Genomic DNA, 19,734 nt, shown 5'->3' with positions numbered 1-19,734 from the left:
ATTATTCAAGAATCGTGTATATTCTTTCTGGAAGATATTGGGATATATCTTACTGTATTTGTAAATTGTATTTTCCACTATGGCTAAATTATATATGCATGTAAATGAAATATATCCATATAAATTGATAGTTGTACTTCTCTAACACATGCATGCACGCACACTCGTATTTTCTATTCCTCAGAAGCAAACACTTACAGTGCCGTTAGCTACTTCTTTAGGTATTTACCCATGTCTCCATATAACCTGCTGTCTTTCTGCTTCCTGCCCTGAAAGATGAAGATATAGTCCCTCTTGCAATGCCTACTGTCCTCGATCACATATGCACAGAATTCTTTTCCTCTAATGGTCTCATTATAGCTAAATTGTAATTTTGGTTAGGCTGGTATCATTTTTAATTATTAATACTATTTAATTTCTCTGGTCAGGTGAATCACGTGTTATGTATTTTCCTTCCCCCCTTTTTAATTGCAATTCTCTAGTTATTCATTGAATTTTCTAGGTACTTATTCCAGCTTCTAGCACAACGTCCCTCAGTTTTAAGTGTTATAAAAATGTATTCTCAGCATCTTTGCACGCATTGACTTTTCTCCAAATTTCATATTGTTTTAGAACTTTCTTCTAACATTCTCTGACCTGCTATCTAGATGTCCTAGACCTTTGCACGCTTTCATCTCAGGATCTTGGTGAATATTGTTTTGCAAATACTTGTCAGTTGTCTCTTGAATAGCCTTTTCAGCTTCCCAGATGTCAAGTGTTTTATCATTCTTGTTTTAGTCTTCTGTTTCATCAAATTAATTTTATTGGCGCACTTTGGTATAAATAATGATCCCAATCATTATAGGGAATTTGTACCTGTACATAGCTTGATTCTTCTTTTTTCCCCATGCCCCTCTCCTCTTCAATCTTTCTTCCTCTCGTTATTTACAAAAGTTTTATTTTTTTATTCCATGTTCTTTTTTTCTTTTCTCTTCCTTCCTTTCCCCCACTCCCTTGTTCCTCTTCCCACTTGAACATTTTCTACCTACCTCCTCATGTCTGTCATCCATCTCGATTCTTATTTACACTTTCAGTTTCTCACACTGGAGAAGCAATGCCACATTCAAACACATCATCTGTCCCATTTATTTCACTTAAAATTATTTTTAGGTAAATGGATACTCTGTTATTTAGCAGAACAAATTCTCCAGTTGTTTATTGAGAGTTTTCATAATAGGTACGGTTTTGATCGTGTATGTGTTTGCAGATCTCTTTATTCTATATGACTGGGTTTAGAATTCTAGGTAAGAAATATTTATGTTTAGAAATTGAAAGGTATTGTTCCATTGTCTCCTAGCTTCCAGTGTTGCTTTTCACAGATCTTATTCTGGTTTAATTTTCAGTCCATTGCGGGTGACCTACCTGATTTTATGCTCTGGAAGCTTATGGGAAGTTATTTTGTCCTTAAGGTTTTGATATTGGTGTTATTTTCGCTATCATGGTAGTGCTGTGTGTGATCACTTTGAATTTGGAACCACCAGGCCAAACTTACTGATTCTTTTCTTTGATTTTTCTCTCCAGCTTTCCCCATCCTCTCTCTTGAATTTCGGTTGTATAGATGTTGCATGTCCTGGGCTGGTTCTCTAATTCTTTTCTCTTTGTTTTATAGTTCTTTGTCATCTTGTTTCACTTTCTGGCATTTTCCTCTCTTTTTTATTGAGAATTTTATTTTGGCCATTATGTTTTTAGTTTTTCCAAGAGCAACTTTTGTTCTTTCCCAGCCCCCTTTATTAGCATCCTGTTTTTTATTTCACAAATTCAACAGTTTAGTTTATCTCTGTGAAGGTAAGAATAGACTTTTCTTTGCAAATAGTTTTCTTCTTTCAGAATAGTTCCTGTCTCCAAATAGCTTTTCTTTTCTTTCACGTGGTACCTGCCACTCATCTTAGAATCTTTCCTCAGATGTCTGACAGTAATTGCCTGTTCACTTACACCGGAAGTACTGAAAGGCCCGTTGAGAGTTCCCAGTACATCTCTGTGTTTATTGGCCATGATTCTCATTCTTGTGTGGCTTGTCTCAGGCTGTTTCTTTGAGGTATTCCTCAATACCTGTGTCTTCAGGTGCTTTCTTTGTGGCTGGCTACGTTCCCCAGGTTGCTGTCCAGTATATAGGGGCCTGGCAGCCAGTGTTGTGGTAGTGAAGCGGAGGACAAAGGCTACCAGTAGGCAGATAGGACATACTCTACTTGCCTTCAGGATGGTACTCGGCCACCATTTGGACCTTGTAGCCTTCAGTCAGAGACCCTCTTTTTGTTTTACTCCATAAACATTTATTCTTCTAGAGGAGGGAATGGCAGCCACCCAGTTGTACATAGTGGTGCAGTTATTGGAAGATTTTTATTTTAGATTTTCATGCCCATCTAATTCTTTTGATAGCAGCTTTGAGACATAATTAAATTACTATCAAATGTACCCTTTTAAAGTAGGCACTTCAATGACTTTAGAATATTCCTAAGGTTGTATAACGGTCATCACAATCAATTTAGGGACATTTTTACCAACAATAAAATACCCTGTACCTTTTAACAGTCATATCCTCCCCCGCCACTCCTATATCCTCGCAGTCCTGAGAAATCACCAGTCTGCCTTCTGTCTCTGTGGACATAGAGAGACAGAACTTTTTATGTCAGTGGAATCAGATCCTGTGTTGTATTTGTGTAGCATACATTTTCAGGCTTCATCGGTGCTGTAGCATGTATCAGTTCTTCATTTTTTTATGGCTGAACAAGGTTCTGCTGACTGGATATATTACATTTTGTGTATCTGAGCATCAATTGATGGCCATTTGTTTTTTTCTGCTTTTTGATTAGTATGAATAATCTTGCTATGAAAATTTTGCTAAACGTTTTTGTTTAGACATAGATTTTCAATCCTTTTGACTCTCTATTTGAAATAAAATTGTCAAATCTTATGGTAACTCTATGTTTGAAATACTGAGGTAGTGTTACACTGTTTTCTGCAGTGGCTACTCTGTTTCACATTCCCACCAACAGTAGAAGAGGGTGTTGATTGCTTTCCTTAACCATATTTGTTATTAGCTAATTATTTCTCTTTTTTTGGTCTTTTTTCCTTTTTATCGGTACTAGGGATCGAACTCACAACTGCCTGCTTGCAAGGCAGGTGCTTATGCCACTGAGCTAAATCCCCAGCCCCCAGCTAATTATTTCTTAAACAGAATTTGAACACCCATCTCTTTTTGAACCCCACCTTCATCTTCCACTTACAAAGGTTCTTGGTATCTATTTCCCAAGTCTCTGCACAGGGGGACAGGGGGTGAGTATGGAGAGAAGTTCTATACATAAGTCGAGCTGTCCCTTAGCCTTCCCTTGTGCTGACAGATTCGCTTTTCTCCAGCATGTTAAGCTGTTTATCATTTCTCAGTCTGGATTTCAGTTTCCAGACTTTGTCAGTATTTTCTCTTTTCCCATCTTCTGTGGGCCTTTTTTCTCAAGAAAAGCAGGTTCCCCATCCTTTTAGTTGGAGTTTGTGAATGAGGAGATTTAAAAGCATGTGTCTGTTCACCTTCTTTAGCCATAGATGGATAATTTTATTTGAATTTGATTGTGTGTTGGATTTTATCCATATCCAGTGGAGGGTCCTACATCCTATTCAGGTATTTCCTTTCCCATACCCTGCTTGTTCTGTGTTTCCTATATAAATATTCTCCCTAAGCAGCCCCATCCTGCCTTTATTATGGGTCCTACAGTGTTCTGAGGACCAGTGTCATGACTATTATATTTATACTAAAGTGAATCAGTAGCTGAATAAAATATAGCACCAGTTAATGAGGGTTGTATTTTTCTTGTAATTTAAAAAAGTCTCTCCTTATACCCAGTCTGATTTATATTTAGTACAACCCATTTGGGGGGGGGGGTTGGCCTGTGAAGCTAGGTCTTCTATTAATTTTCTTGGATATATTGAAGAACTTTTTAATATCTTTAATGTATTGAAATTCCTTGCTTTGTCATGCTAAGTATTTCACATCAATATAAATTTATGTGAAAATATTTTAGTTTTTGAACTACTTGAATTTTCTACCTCTCAAATATTCAAAATTTTGTTTACTGTAGTTATTACCATGATTTATAATTTCCATGCCACATACCGTAGATTTTTTCCGACAGATGTTCTTTAAAATAAATCCCAAAAATATTCGTGCATTGGGTCTAATCAGTGAACACTTGGCGTTTTCACAAGTACATGTTTTAATTTAAATTTATTGTAATTATCTTCTAATGACAGGAACGTCAAAGAAAATTGAATCACAGGCTCGGTCTGGATTCTTATTTACTCAAGCCGGTACAACGAATCACTAAGTACCAGTTACTGTTAAAGGTAATTATATGAAGCATTTGTTTCTTTACTTACTTTTTTGAGCAACGGGTGGCAAAGCCATTTAAGTGGAAGTGTTTGGGAAACAGGTGAGCTCATTTCTTGGAAAAGGGGAGGGGACCGAGGAAAGGGGAGAAAAGGGAGAGGACAAGAAGAGGAATTGAAAATGATCAAGATGTGTGTGTGTTTGTGTGTGCACGCACCAATTCCCAAAACAAATGTAACTGTCACGTATCACAAATACACACAAACTAAGGAAGTCAATGGCTGGAAGCACTGGAAATAAGTGGGCTCCATAAGTAGGAAGACGAGTTGGCAGTAAAATCCGTGCAGTGTGCATTTTCCATGATTACAAAGGGCAGCGATGAGCATCAAGCTGGAAATATCTGTTTCACTTTCCATGCAGGGTGCATCGATTCATGCAGAGTGTTGTACTAAGGAACTTTCAATATTATTAACAAGATCTAAGCTAACATAGTTTTACAGTTGTGAGATTCTATTTTGTATTGACCTTCTCATTGAAAAATGCAAATGGCACTCCCCTAGTGTAATGTGAAAGGCTCAGCAAATCTGGTGACAAGCATAAATACAACATAGCTTATTTTGAAATGTGTTTTCATCTCTATACTGTGTGTATCATGAATGTATCATGAGTGTGCTCTGGGCTGTACAGGATAAAACACGTGTAATAAAACCTAATGTACTATAAAAACTAATCTAATGTGTCTCAATAGCTACTATTCTCAAGATCTAGAAGCAAGAAGGCTCATTGTTTTATACTGTTCAGTCAGTATTCTACTTTCTCAGTTTTGACATTGTTATTAAATATGGTGTTAATGTGACAAAGAGCATATGAAAGAAATTACTGTAAAAAGTGACATTAGAGTCACACTTGAAAGCATGTTAGCTAAAAATTTATTCATTTCTCCAACTGTTGTAATATGTGCCTAATATTAACTTTAATTCCTGGTTTCTAATTACAGGAGCTATTGAAATATAGCAGAGACTCTGAAGGATCCAGTCAGTTACAGGAGGCGCTTGACACAATGCTGGATTTGCTGAAGTATGTTAATGACTCCATGTATCAGATTTCAATAAATGGCTACGTTGTAAGTAACTCTTAATTATTTTTGGAATTTTAGAGAGTAAGCATATCACTATTAGTTTTTACTCTCTTGGAATCAATTGAGAAATAACATATAAGAGGCAGAAAAATGGAGATTAAAGTATTAGCATTATTAATAATGCTAAGTGGAGAATTGGCTTCCGACCAGCAACAAAATGGCTTTTGGATATTCTCCTGTCCTCAGCCTACTCCAAAGTCTGGACCAAGGCAGAGCTTGCTTAAAAAAAGAGTTCAGGACTCCTCAGAAACTGATGTCTCAGAATTGCTGCAGCTCTAGGCTGGGATAGATACAAAAGAAAAGATGAAATCTCTGGAGTTTGCAGCCTTGTAATAGATTGGCTCCCCCCAGTGGGGAATTTTGGAGCAGTGTATGTCACACTCCTGTTGGAGACAAGGGGAGATGTAGTCTAGCTGAAATATCTCTGCCAGGGAACACGGTGTTTCCGCTCTCCTCCACCCCCACAGTAATTTTGTACATATGCAATGCATGGCATGTTTTCACATAAAAGGTTACAGTGAATTCATTTTTTTTAAAAAAAAAACATACAAATTATGCTTCAGGGTTTTAGTAGGTCAAGTGAAACACTAAAATGCTGATGCCAGGAATCTGAATGTCATTCTGCCTTGTACTAATGGTCTTTGATTTTTCTATTCTAGGGAAATTTAAATGATCTTGGCAAGATGGTACTGCAAGGAGGATTCAGTGTTTGGATAGGACACAGGAAAGGTGCTACAAAAATGAAGGATTTCGCTAGATTCAAACCAATGCAGCGACACCTTTTCCTGTATGAAAAAGCTGTTATTTTTTGTAAGAGGCGCAATGAAAGTGGAGAAGGCATGGAAAAATACCCCTCATACAGTTTTAAGCACTGTTTGAAAGTAAGACAATTTGAACTGTGTAATGTAATGCATATATATATATATATATATTCCATTTTACACGTGCTTTTGTTTCTCTTTTGCAAAGCATCTTTTCCTCTGTCTCCTGCTTGCTAGCTAACTTTATTTTTCTCTTTAGTGAGTGGGCTATACTTCCATCACGTGTCACTTAGTTTGGAGGAAGTCTTAAGTAGAAGTCCTATAGAAGTCTGGCAAAGCGGAACTTGCGTGCTTGGAATGGGGCAAAGGAGCACGGAGGAGGAGCTTTGATTCCTGCCTCCCTCTTTCACTGCAGCCCAGGCTTTCTCAGTGGGGCTCTCTAGTGTCCTGCAGAGCACAGTTTAAAGTGACAGGAAATGTCCCAGCCTCCTGCATGAACAGGCTCTTGCCAGTGGTACTGACTGAATTCTTGGTCTTGCCATTTAGGGGCCTTTGAATGTGACAGTAGAGACCAGGAAGAAAGAGTTTCATGCTTTGCTTCAGCGCAGTTTCAAACTGGAGAAATGATGTGCTTGGTGTGTCTCCGCCTTCTGTGTTGCACCTCCTCCGTTCCGAGGTCCTAGCTTCCTGGGTATCCAAAGCCACTCACAGCGAAATCCTTTCCGTACCTGCCCTGTCCTATCCTTGGAAACTTTGATTATCTCTTATAACCAAAACTACCATTCTGTCCTAATATTAGTTTGGTATTGCAATGAAAGCAGTACTGTTTGAGGAAGTCGCCGGCAACCCAATAATAAGTTCCACCTGGTTTTGTTGTCAGATGAGAGAAACTTCTCATTCACACGAGGCTGGAACTGGTGCATTCGAGTTTTTTTACACCTAATGAATTTTATCTTTCAGGTTTTAAAAGTTCTAAAGGCAGTATGATAGTTTTTAGAGAACAGTTGGAAAATACTGAAAGTTACTGCCCTTGCTTCCCCAACCCCTGTCACTTTAGTCATTTTTCATGAGCGTGTTCTTTCACAGTTGTCGTTACAGTATACTTACACCTGCGAGTCCATGTAATTCTCAGCAGCAGTTATGAAGAGGACAGGTGACGCTGTCCTGCAGTAGTTTGAGGTCTTAGTGTAAAGAAGCTGCTAGAGAAACTGGCCTTGGCTTTGCTTCTTCCTATAGAGGCCCCTGCCTTTGACTTACTCCTAACAAGATGCTCACCCTGGGTCAGATCTTTCCGGCTGTTTCATCCTCTCTGCGTCACTTCTGAACCCACAGCAGTTTCTCAGCTCCTTTAAAATCCAGTTATCTTCACCACAAATACCCAGCTGCTCACTTAATACTAGCAGACAACCTCTAACCCCCCAAATTTCTAAGAATCTTTCATGTTTCTGGTAAACATGGATTAAATCCCAAGAAGATGTAATCTCTTTCGGACAGAGTTTAGATCTGTTATTCATGTACTTATTCTTTGGGAAGGCACTTTCCCTTCATAAGCAGTTTTAATCCAGATTTACTAGATTTGCATTTTACTTATGGGGAAAGCTAGTTAGTACTTAATGTAGCATTTCTGCTATTTATTGATATTTTACCTTTAATATGATATAATCATGGGCATGCCAACAGACTGTTTCTCAAATACAGAGCAAGCAGGGTCCAATATTTGGTAATGAAGTCGAGAGAGTTGAAACTACAGTAGTTACCATGGAAACGAGAGAGGGCTACAGGCAGGAAACATTTCCGTGGAAGATAGAAATGGTGACTTACTTTGAACACGAAATTAGTAATACTCCATACTTGAAGGAAGGAAAATCTGTTTAAGGTTTTCTTCAATTTTCTAATAATTCCTAATATCCTTAATTTTAAAAGTTAGTCAATAATTCCTACAAGGATTTAGGCATGGATTCCTGGGACAACGGCGGCACTGCAGTTAGTGACAAATGGAAAGTAGGGTATTTCTCAGGCTTCACTTATTTCCTCTTGCTTACATATCATGAAACTCCAGCATTAAGCAATCTCTGGCATTACTAGTCAACATGGTATTTAACAAACAGGGTTATTTATGGCAGAGTCTTGCCCTGGTGGGGAGATCAGCACAGACACTTCACTGCTGAGTGTCTGCTGGCTCTTGTCTTGACTGTCCCATAGCACGCTATAATCCCGTAGCCTGATAATGTCCTTCCGATGACTGTGTGCTGTATTTTAAGTCAGCTACTTATCTGCAAATGAAAACCCTCTGTAATGTCACAGTCAATCAGATGGATATGCTGAGTTCTTCAGATTCTTCAGTTCATGCTGTATTATTGTTATCTATTATTTTAATTTAACAAACATGCACATATGGCTACATTTCCAGAGCAACTCCAAAATTCACTTAATGATCATGTGTTATATATTAGCAATGAAAAGTAATAAAAATATTGCAGTTCATATAAGGGAAAGAGTAGAAAGCAAATTCACTGTCTGAAAAGCTCATTATGTGATCAGAGCACTTAATGCATACTGTATAATTCTTCCATAAACTGTATGAAGCAGATGGGTTTTTTATTTTATAGATGAGGAAATGGAATTTCAGAAAATTTCGGCAACTCACACCAAGACACATAGCCCTTTTTGACTCCAAAGCCTATGTGCTTTCTAGCTTATCAAGCTACTTAAGATAAAACCATGTGATAAAGAAAAATCCATTTTTAAAAAGATTGAATGTGGCATTATTCATCTTACAGCTTAATATTTGAGTGGAAGTAGACTAGAGTGGTATAGAATGAACTCAAAACTATTTTGGGACATTTTCAAAGTAACTTCTGGCTACACTCAGGTTGGGAGTCACAGTCTCTTTCATTAAGGTGTTACATTTCATTCCCAGCCATAATTGCTTTTGTTTTCTTTAATACGGAAATTGACTAACATTACCTTTAATACCTGTTTTAATTAGGGCCATTTATGGGGCTTATAAGTGGAACAGAGTGAGAAAGTTGTTCAGATAATTAGGTAGGAACTGAAAGAAAAGGAGAAAGGCAAAGGAAAACTAAAAGAGAATGTAGAAGGAAATCAAATTGCCCCTAATGGAATTAGCCAAGGTGTTAGCAGCAAATGGCAAGAAAGATTGTAGAAAACACCAACATGGAGAAGAGGAAAAGCTGTGAGGAGAAAAAAATACTGGATACAGAGGTTTTAGTGGCTATAAAAACGTATCACTACTGTCTCATGGCAGCTGTTCTCATTTCTATAGTGGTTAAGGGATTAGTGGAAATAAAGGGATATTTGGATATTTGGTTGGTTCTTCTCTGTCCCATAAAATGAATGTATATAACTTAGAGGGATTCTATGGTCATAAGTAATAAATTTGTAAGATTAACTGATCTGCAAGTAATTGTTTGAGGTAATCATTTATATTAATTTCAGATGGTTTTCTCACTGATATTTATTTGACAATAGTTTGTTATAGTAGTGTGTAGTTAATTTATAATAGGATTCAGTCTTAGATGAGCTACTTAGATATTTAAATTTAAAAGATTTGTGTCGATCACTGGACTGGAACCCACAATGCAAACTATAAAGTGTCTTGTTTCATAAAAATACTTAAAATTCTTGGCTCTGTGATTATGCTTATGATTTCATATTCACTGAATGTAAAATGTGTATTTTTCCCAAGTGATAAGTTCTGTTCCATTCTGAGTATGGTGGGGTAGAGTTAATGGAATTTCATATACAAAATAACATGCTCATGAAAATTTTGATGTATTTGTCATAGATGGATGAAGTTGGAATCACAGAATACGTAAAAGGTGACAATCGCAAGTTTGAGATCTGGTATGGTGGGAAGGAAGAAGTTTATATTATACAGGTTGGTCATCATAAAATTATTTTAGACACCTTAAACTGCGCTAAGGTATAAAAATGAGTTGGCAAGTGCAAGGTCATGAGCTTGATCCCTGGTATATTTTGAGTTGCTAAAATAATTTTGGTCATATTTCAAAAAATCTCACTCTTTTCATGTAAATCACTTGTGTATTATTTGAGTATATTTAGTGGTGTACTTCACATTTTTCCAGGTAGCACATTTTCTTTAAATTAAGGTACTATTTAGGTTGAGGTGTTTGTAGTGCTTTAAGTTTTCACAATTACACTAGGAGACTTATTAACTGTAGCTGACAGCTCGGCAGGTGCTTCTTTGACTTCAAGTTTTTAAAGGCTTTGGAATTGTCATAGTTTTGAGTCCCTGTTTTCTTCAGTACTCAAAGGACACCTGATTATAAGACCTGGGGCTTTGACAGCTCAGATTTGCTCCCTGGTTTTAAAGAATATGGTTACAGCTCTGTCCGAAGAGCTGTAGGGCCCACTCTCTTTCAGGGAAAATGCGAAGAATCAGTATTTCAAGAAGGTGTTGCCATTAATCTTTGAATGAGTCATGACTCCTCCAGACACTGTCATCTGTTAACAATCACGCAATTCTTTTGCTTTAGCTCTGCACTTAGTGACTATAATCCCTAAAAATACTTCGCCTGGTTTGCTTTAAGATGTAATAGTTGGTAAGATTTGACAAACGTGTCTTGTAAGTAATGGGAAGATATTTAAGCAAGCTTTGATGTTTCCTTAGTCACTAAGATTATTTTGCCATTGATTTTATTTTCAGAAATATTAGAGCTTACTTTATTTTACCAAGACAGAAAAATATTTATATTTTACAAAGAACCTTTCCTGAAAAGAGAAAAATCAAATTATATTTTGCAGTTTATTTAGTTGTCAGTCTACTAGTTAAGGGCAGTTTTGAAATGATTTTGACTGTATTATTTCATCCAATCTGATGGTCAATGACTAGCTTCTTAAAAGTTTTAAGGTCCAAAAGGCCAGAAGTCGTACATGGTGTTTTGGGAATAGATCATGTTTGATATATTTAATTACATTTGTCCTGTGATAGAAGTCTTATTTTTAAAGAAAATTTACCTTCCACCCTTTTTACATCTTTAGGCTCCTAATGTAGATGTGAAGATGTCATGGTTAAAAGAAATAAGAAATATTTTGTTGAAGCAGCAGGAACTTATGACAGGTAAATTCAAATATGCATTTTCAACACAGGAAGTGTAGTAACAGCTCGTTGTCTCAGACCTTGTGACACTGGCAGAGAAAGAGAATAACTGATATTTGCCTTTTAAAATAATAAGCAGGTTTGTTAAAGAAATAAGTGAGAAATTGAGGTTTAGAGTTTCATTTAAATTATGTTATATTACAAAATAAACCTTAGTGCTTGAGAAGCAACACAGTGATTGAATGGTGTTAATTCCAATCCCTCACAGGAGGCAAATTACTCAGGGCTTAAGTAATCAGTGCTCGATGAGGTTTGGATGGGGGGTTGGTTCCAGTTCTAGACATGGTTTGGACCTTTCCCAGTTCAACTTTAGACTGGTGTTCTCTCCGGTTATTTCAAGTCCCTGGAAAGGGTAAGGGTGTGTGTGTGTGTGTGTGTGTGTGTGTGTGTGTGTGTGTGTGTGACACAGACAGACAGACAGACAGACACTAAGACCATTGACCTTTTAGGATACAGGGAGTGTGGCTTATGAATGACACTTATAGAAGCTCTATTGTATTTCATAGTTAAAAAGATGCAACAGGATCAGGTAACAGAACGAGATCAACTTTCTGCTGGGCAGAATGATGAGTAAGTGATAACTCTTTTAAAATATCATTTCTACAGTCTTCTCTTTTCTGTGTGTGATGGGAAGCAACATAAAGTATCTCAGACAAAATCAGACCTGCTGTTTTAGCCACAGCTCATCTGATTCCACAAGTACATTTTTATCCCAGTTCTAGCCATGTATTCATCGGTGCCTGGTGGTCCTTAAATGTTTTCCCTCAGATTGGTTTTGATGCTTTGTTCTCAGTATAATCATAAGAAGATTTGCAAGTAGGCAGTAAAAGTGGCTGCACTCATGGGTTTCTTGGCCAGGTATTTTTGGTTACCTTCAGTCTGATTGGAGAAAGAGTTGTAAGAATATGGAAAAAAGTCAGATAAAAGACTCGCTTCCAGCTTTGGGTCCCTTGATGGAGAGTATTTGCTAGTGATTTGGCCTTTCTCTCTACATGGTTAGAGAGGAGGTTAGAATTCTGAGAAGGAACTGACCCTAGACACAACCACAAGGTCCTTAAAGAAGGTAGCACTTTTGTATGATAGCACATTACTGCTGTTTTGGAAATATGGGCTTTTTAGTCTACCTTAGGGAATTCTAGAAGGTAGACAGTCCACAGAACAATGCTATGTATGCAGAAAGGATTTCCAAACTGATTCCAGAATCTGGGCAAGGACATTCATCATGAAGTGTCTACATGATGTAGGGATTATTGAATGACTTACAGGAAATATATTTTTTCTTTTGCTCATCATCTTTTATAAGTAACCAGAATCAGAAGAATGTGCCTCTGAGGCTCAGGTAAGGCTTTAGGAGAACCCAAGTCACTACTCAATCTTTTATCTTACATTGTAGAAGCAAACACGTTAGTTTGTATATAAGAGCTTAATAGTGGATGGGACCTACTCAACAGTGCTAGTCTTAATCTACAGTTTTGGGTCTAATCTTCATTTATAGATACCTTGCCTAACTCATTAAAGATAAAAGTCCACAGAGCCAAAGCAGTTACACACAACATTACCTGCTTCGAATCTAGAAGGGATTGGTTTTTTTCTTTGCGTAAGAGAGAACCTGCAGGCTTGGGTCCTAGGATTTAGGCTTCAGCATATTATGAACTGTTTGAATGGACTCTCAGAGCTTGTTCTTAACACATGGTATTGGGGGAAGAAATACAACTTTTAACTTACTATTCTTAGAGTGTATAGAAGCTCATTTATTGCTGTTAATTACTGTTTCAGAAAACATCAGGCAGCTTTTGTAAGTGTTGAAGAAGCTGAATCGGAGCACACTGGTGCTGTGGTCCAGGGCAGTGAGACATCCGTGCCAGTTCAGGCAGAAGCAAGTGCAGGTATGTGTCATGGTCATCCCCAGAGGAGATTCAAGGCTGTGCAAGTTCTTATTTCCAATTGCTAATGTGTGAAGCCCATCCATCTGTTATTTTTGTGTAAAGAGAAAAAAAAGTTAACCCACACTCAAAGGGTTCGTGTCTGGCATATGCTAAATGCTCGGTGGGCACTGTAGAGCAGTGGTTGTCAAAGTGTCACTCCTGGAGCAGGAGCAGTAGCATCAATTGGAACTTGAAATACAGAAGGAAACTCCTTTGGCTTCTCTGCTTCAGATTTTCTGCAGCACAAACTCTGGCTGGGCATGAGACCCAGCCATCTGAATTTTGACCAACCTCTATATGATTCTGATCTATATGCTGTATGGGAACCCCTACAATGGAGGGGTAGAGATAAATAAAACACATATATGGGTTTCAAGCAATGCACGTTTCACTTAGTTTAGTAGACAGAGAGGAGTAATTCACACCTGGAATGTGTATTGTCCTTCTGAGAATAGTGTGATTTGAAGTGATTTTAATCATTTATGTAATTCAACAAGTTCTAATGTAGCATGATCTGTGTGTCCATAACTATGCAAAACATTGAGCATCAAGTCTAATTAAGGTACATCTAGCCGCCATCTTCATGAAGTTAGGAGAGTAGGAAGAGAATTCAACAAGCAATTAAAATTAAATGTGGCGTGTCCCAGTAGGGAGGTATAGGTGCTATAGAAGCACACGATAGGATCCCCTCAACAGCTCTGGCATCATCAGCAGAGAGTCCTCTGGAGAAATGCCAAACATGGTGCCTGGTACTTAACACTGAAGTATGATGATCCTGAATCTGGAAGAGTTTCCCAGTAGTTGAGGAGAAACAGTAATGATGACCTCACGCAGTTTTCCATTATCCATTCAAAGGTCTCTTCTCTCATGTTGGCCTCCACAGCACTCAGGAGAGGCCCTAGTGTCAATGCATTCATCTGACAGATATGGAAACCAAGTCAGAGAAGACTGACATGACCTTCCCAAGGTCACGTGAACAGTTTAGTATGGCCAAGATGAGATTGTGCTAATTTGTAATTTAGACTACTTAATGTAAGTCAATTTATCTTTTAAACAAAATCAAGTACTTTCTGCAATGCAGAGTCTCATAGGACATCTAATGTATGATTCATGATCTCCACCTAGTAGAAGAGAGAAACTAAGCCAAAATACTAATACCAGGCAGAAATTATAAGGACTGTTTGAATGTAACTAATACAATTGTGTAAGAAAAGGTAAATGTTCTCTAAAATGTTATTCAACTTAATACTGTTAACAACTTTCCCACCATTCTAAAAAGAGTAAAAAGAGAATGTGACAGTTCAGGCATTGTTTTTATATGTCACTAGTTCCCAAATAGTGCAGCCTAATGGGCAACCTTATTATATAGCGCAAGATACTAATCTAAAGTATACAGCCTGGAGTATTATGGTTAGTTTATTTTTCACCTTGTGGTGAACCAGCACCTTTAAGTAATGGCTACACTCAATTTTTTTCTTTTAGTTTGGCCTGAGAAGTCACAGTCTGCAGAAAACCCCGAAGAGCCTGAGGAATGGGCTAACAACTATTTCTACTCAGCTTATGCTGGCAATGAAGAAGGAGATACACCCTTACTGGTTAGTAGTAACATTAAAATTATTTATTTATTTATTTATTTATTTTTTACGAGTACCCGGGATCGAACTGACGACCATGCGCTTGCAAGGCAGGCGCTTATGCTGCTGAGCTAAATCCCTAGCCCCTGACATTAAAATTTTTGAGGCAGTGTTATTGGTAAAATAGCTGAAACACCTAGAGACGATCTTTTATCAGTATCCTGAAGTCATTAGCTACATTCTACAACCAAAACATTTAAAGCATATCTCATTATGAATATTCAGTAAATACTTCTTTCCTTATTTAGAACCTAATTGAGCTATACATGGACCTCCAGTGAAATTGATGAAATAGTCAATCTTTCCAGATTTCTACAATTCGACCTGTCTGTTTTTTTTTTTTAAATAAAATGTAGGATGTTTCTTTCAGTATTTCTCTTTATGTATGCAGGATTTTCTTTAAATTTTTATTTTAAAATAATTCATAAATTCTCACAAAATGGCAACAATAGTCCAGAGCATTCCTGTGTACTATTCACCCAGGTTTCCCTAATGATAACACTCTGAATAATTATAGTAAAATGTCAAAACCTGGGGATTGACATTGGTAATACTCACGGACTCACTCAAGTAGATTTCACCTGTTTTTCATGCACTTATTTATGTTTTTATGTGTAGTTCTGTGTAATTTTACCCACAACTGTTTTTCATTCAGATATGTAAGAATCAGAGACTATGAAGCTTCAAATATACCATAGAAATTAGTTTAGATTCCAGACTGGAAAATATAGGAAATAAAAATTACACATTAAAAAGACTTCATAACCTCTGAGGAACCTATTTTAGCAAGTTCTCAAAAAATGCACTAATGATACCCGATATCAGCATATTAGAACAAGGAAGTGGCTTTAGGGCAAATATAACTGTTTCAAAGGAGAAATCATTTCCAAGTAGTTAGGATCCTACTGGGCTATTAGAGGGATGTTTTGGACCGCTTAGGGGCACCAGCTTGGAGGGTGGGAAAGCTGCTTTGCAGTGGGCTGCTCCATGGTGTCTTTCAGAGAAACCGATTCAATTTAGAAGGTCTAATGTTGTGAGAGAGTAATGGCTGGGCAATCACAGGCTGCACAGCACTGACTCTGAAATCCTGTCTTTAAAAAACGTAATAGATGTTTTTCTTCTGATAATATGATGAACATAATATGAAACCTTGCAGCTTACTCAAATAATTCGTCAATATTACCAGCATGTATTGGTGTGGGAAAAGCCAAATTCTCTTACCTGTAATTTACAAAGGGGAAACTGAGACTCAGAGATAGCAAGCAAAGTGTAATAGAGGTAATTGTCTAGAATAGCAGTTCTCCAATTTTGAGTAAAAGAACACTTTATATTCTTAAAAACTAAGAGCACTGAGGAACTCTTATACAATTTACATCTGTTGATGTTTCCCTTACTATAAATTAAAAGCTAGAAATAAAAATTATTTATTTTACATTATTAATAAACCCATTGTAACTACACTCACATCTGTTTTTGCATCCAATCTGTTGTGCTATCACACATTGGACAACCTCTAGAAAACTACTGTATGCTGTAAAAGAGGCAAACAGTGCTTAATGGATGCTTGATTTACATATCCCTCGAAAGGATCTCGGGAACCTCAAGGATCTGCTTCCCTCGCTTTGAGGACCACTGGTTTTGACTAGTAATAAAAGATCAATTTCCTAATTAGTATTAGCTGAGGATAAACTGGATTGGAGTAACAGGTAGTTCAGATGTGAGCGAAAGGCCAGAGCGAGCTATTTTGTGTTTAAACATTTGTTACAGATGACCTGTGACGGAAAAGATGACTGAGATCTGAGCCTTCAGCAAGCATTTTTCTGGGTATGGAGTCCCAAAACAGAATAAATATGCAAAATGTATTAATGTCTTAATCATGGGGGAGGGGAATACAGGAAACCTATTAGTTTTCCTCTTCTCCCAATAATTTTCAGAGTTGTGCTCCTAAGGAAATCATACCAAAGAGAAATACAATGTGTTGTATCCCCCATCACAAAATGAAGTTGAAATGAGCTGCTGTCTTTTGGCTTCACTTCATTAAGGTGAAAACTGAGAAATAATGGATTCCACTTCCCTTGTAGAGATCCGTGTCGGATGTGGCTCTCCTGTACTGATGAAGCTACCCTGTCACATGGCAAGTAGCTGCTTCCTGTCTGTTCTTCAGCCCATTTGGAAAAAATACTGCTCAAAAGATGTTCAACCCACATAATGTGGATATTATTTTCATGTTTTTTTTTTTTTCTCCTTTGGACTTGCGAAGAATCAACCGCACATAATTTTTCTTTTGTTTCGATAAGTTTTCATTATACGTTAAAATATTGCATTTAATGTAGAAGATATTATGCTGGAAAAAACTCTCATCTCACAATACTTTTGGACTTAAAAATTGTTTCTTTTCTGTATCTTTGTAACCAAATACAATCCGTGTGCCTTGGATTATTTAGCTTATTATGAACTACGTTAAAATTATGGCTGCAAAATGATTAAGGTCAAGTGAAGCACAATATTATGATTTAATAGGCTTTCATTGGATCTAGAGCTTTTGTGCCCATTATTTTAACCTGTGCAAAATGATACTAAGTCTGGAAATACTTTGGGGGGTGTTAGTAAATTTTGTTCAGAGCTATTGCCTTTTGTATTTGCCAAGATAAAATTTTCATAAGAGTAGTTTACAAATAATTGTATTCAAAATCTAATATTTTCATTCTTTTTTCTGGACTAATGCTTCTGATTCATGTAACAAATGAATTGTGCTCTATTATTTTCTGTACATTTCATGCTGTAATTCTCTTTTTCAAAATAAAAAAGTCTTCAGATTATATAAACCCGTCTCCTGCTGTTTTTCCGCCACATACTGCCCAAGTTTGCTCTTGCAAAGCTGTTGCCACTACCACATTTACTTTTGAAGCAGTGAATTCTTTGTGTCATGGACAACAGTCAGTATGCAAGCAGTTTTTCAATCAAATTTGTAATATAATTTTTCAAAACAACTTTGCAGTCTCCAGAGAAATATAAAACCCTAGTAGACTGCAGAAAGAGGGGATCAGAAGACCTCCAGATTAGAAATGGTGATGCCATTTGGTTTCTGTGCGAGGATGCTGAGGGTCAACAGTAGGTGTGCTTGCAAAGCCTGGATGACTTCAGATTATGCACTTGTGTGACTAATCAGACATTTGCTTTATCTGTATCTTTGTTGTGTGGTCTTCAGCAGCAGAGATATCACAGGGATGGCTTTCATTTTCTTGCTTCAGCCATACCTGTATAGCTCCCTGAAAGGAACGTTAACCTTTGGTGAGTGAAACATGCTTTGAAGAAAAATCAAATGCTATGAGTCTGCATGTTCGTTTGTGATTTCCCTTTGGCTCAGATGATTTAGCCAATATATCTAGCCTTTGTTAATGGCTGCAGATCACATTCGATTTGGTTAAATCACTCACTAATCATGTATCTAAGGAATGCCCAGTAAGTGTCAGAGATCATACCTTGCTACTTTATCACATGGCCATAATTCTCTTTATCAGCTCAAATATTGACTTTTTTTTGCTTTATCATTCTATTCTTATGCATGTGACTTTATATAACACCAATTACAAGATGGATCTGCCAAATATAGTTTAATTGTGAGACAGCCTAAAGAGGAAGAAAATATTTAGAAGCGGACTGAATTAAGCTTCTGTACTTTTTTTTTCAGAAATTTTAACTGAAATATTTTTCTTCCTCATGTCAATAACTTGAAGTGAAATTCTACATTGACTGTATACTTTAACCCTAAAGAATACTCATAAGGGTAAAAATTAATAATGAAGTATTAAAGTAATTATTTTTTCTAGTAACCTAATTCCTTTGTGACTTACTAAAAGGGCCCAAGGATAGTGTCATAGTGTCATGGAAGTCTTTGAATATATACAATAGCTTTGTGAAAATTTGGGCTGCAGTATAACCTCTGTTTTTATTATCTTATCATTATTGGCTACTAACTAATTTATCATTTAGGTTGGTGCAAAATCTAAACAGAAGAAAAGAAGGTCTGATTCCAGAGGACAGTTTACAGATTTTAACTGATGACTAGGTTTGAGAATACCAAAATTACAGGTATAAAATGAACTGGACAATATTTATTCACAGGTTAAAATTTCCAGATGTTTGCCAAATATGACACTGGCATAAAGAAAGAACTTCTCTGCACATAGAAATAAAGCTACAAATGCATTATGCTAGCTAAGATCTAATGTTTTCCATCAATACATTTACATTTGTGAATAAAACTTTTTAGATCTGTTGAGCTTTTCCCTATAAAGTTGACAGGCTTAAAAGAGATTTTTCAGATACTGTGGTGTCTTATACTTCAGGTTAACTACTGAGGATGTCCTTTTAAGTTACCAATCTTCTTTCCAATAATACTTTAACAGTGTGTATTTCTGTTGTCCCAGGAGCATATTTATGGATACACACATACTCCCACACACACACACTCTCACACACACCCATATCCGTGTCTGCACTGAAGACACCTGCAAAAGTAGTGCGAACAATGAGAAGTAACTTAATGTTCATTTCTTCTAACCAAATGTTTAGTAAAGAAAAAAAATTAGAAAAACGTAAGTTACATCATTCATAGGTACAAATTCTCTATGATGAATGTGATTATGTATATCTAAAATGTAACAGTAAAATTGATTAAAAAAGAAAATTTCTGTCTACAAACCATGGTACTTACAGACTTTTCTCCTACTGAGTTTGTCTCCAAATAAAACCTAGCAGAAAAATAATCAGCCG

At 36.8% G+C, this 19,734-nt stretch overlaps 1 protein-coding gene across 8 annotated transcripts in view; it reads left to right on the top strand.

The window, feature by feature from the left end:
- The window catches only part of Mcf2 (MCF.2 cell line derived transforming sequence), a 99,582-nt gene extending 81,799 nt beyond the window's left edge, over positions 1–17,783 (top strand). For 7 of the 8 annotated variants that reach the window (XM_063246470.1, XM_063246469.1, XM_063246468.1 and 4 more), the window contains 9 exons: positions 4,282–4,374; positions 5,355–5,480; positions 6,155–6,376; positions 10,065–10,157; positions 11,282–11,360; positions 11,906–11,969; positions 13,176–13,285; positions 14,807–14,919; positions 17,040–17,783. In XM_063246470.1, the coding sequence (XP_063102540.1) occupies positions 4,282–4,374; positions 5,355–5,480; positions 6,155–6,376; positions 10,065–10,157; positions 11,282–11,360; positions 11,906–11,969; positions 13,176–13,285; positions 14,807–14,919; positions 17,040–17,072 (933 nt within the window). In that variant the 3' untranslated portion in view covers positions 17,073–17,783. Of the gene's footprint in view, positions 1–4,281; positions 4,375–5,354; positions 5,481–6,154; positions 6,377–10,064; positions 10,158–11,281; positions 11,361–11,905; positions 11,970–13,175; positions 13,286–14,806; positions 14,920–16,725; positions 16,783–17,039 lie in introns of all 8 variants that reach the window. The other variant, XM_063246467.1, reaches the window with a different exon arrangement.
- The last annotated feature ends 1,951 nt before the right edge of the window (positions 17,784–19,734 follow it).

Source organism: Cavia porcellus, unplaced genomic scaffold (assembly GCF_034190915.1).
Source record: "Cavia porcellus strain 051 isolate PalLab524CR breed Dunkin Hartley unplaced genomic scaffold, mCavPor4.1 scaffold_3, whole genome shotgun sequence".
Lineage (NCBI taxonomy): Eukaryota > Metazoa > Chordata > Mammalia > Rodentia > Caviidae > Cavia > Cavia porcellus.
The sequence above is the reverse complement of the archived record's forward strand: the minus strand, read 5'-3'. Positions and strand labels throughout refer to the sequence as shown.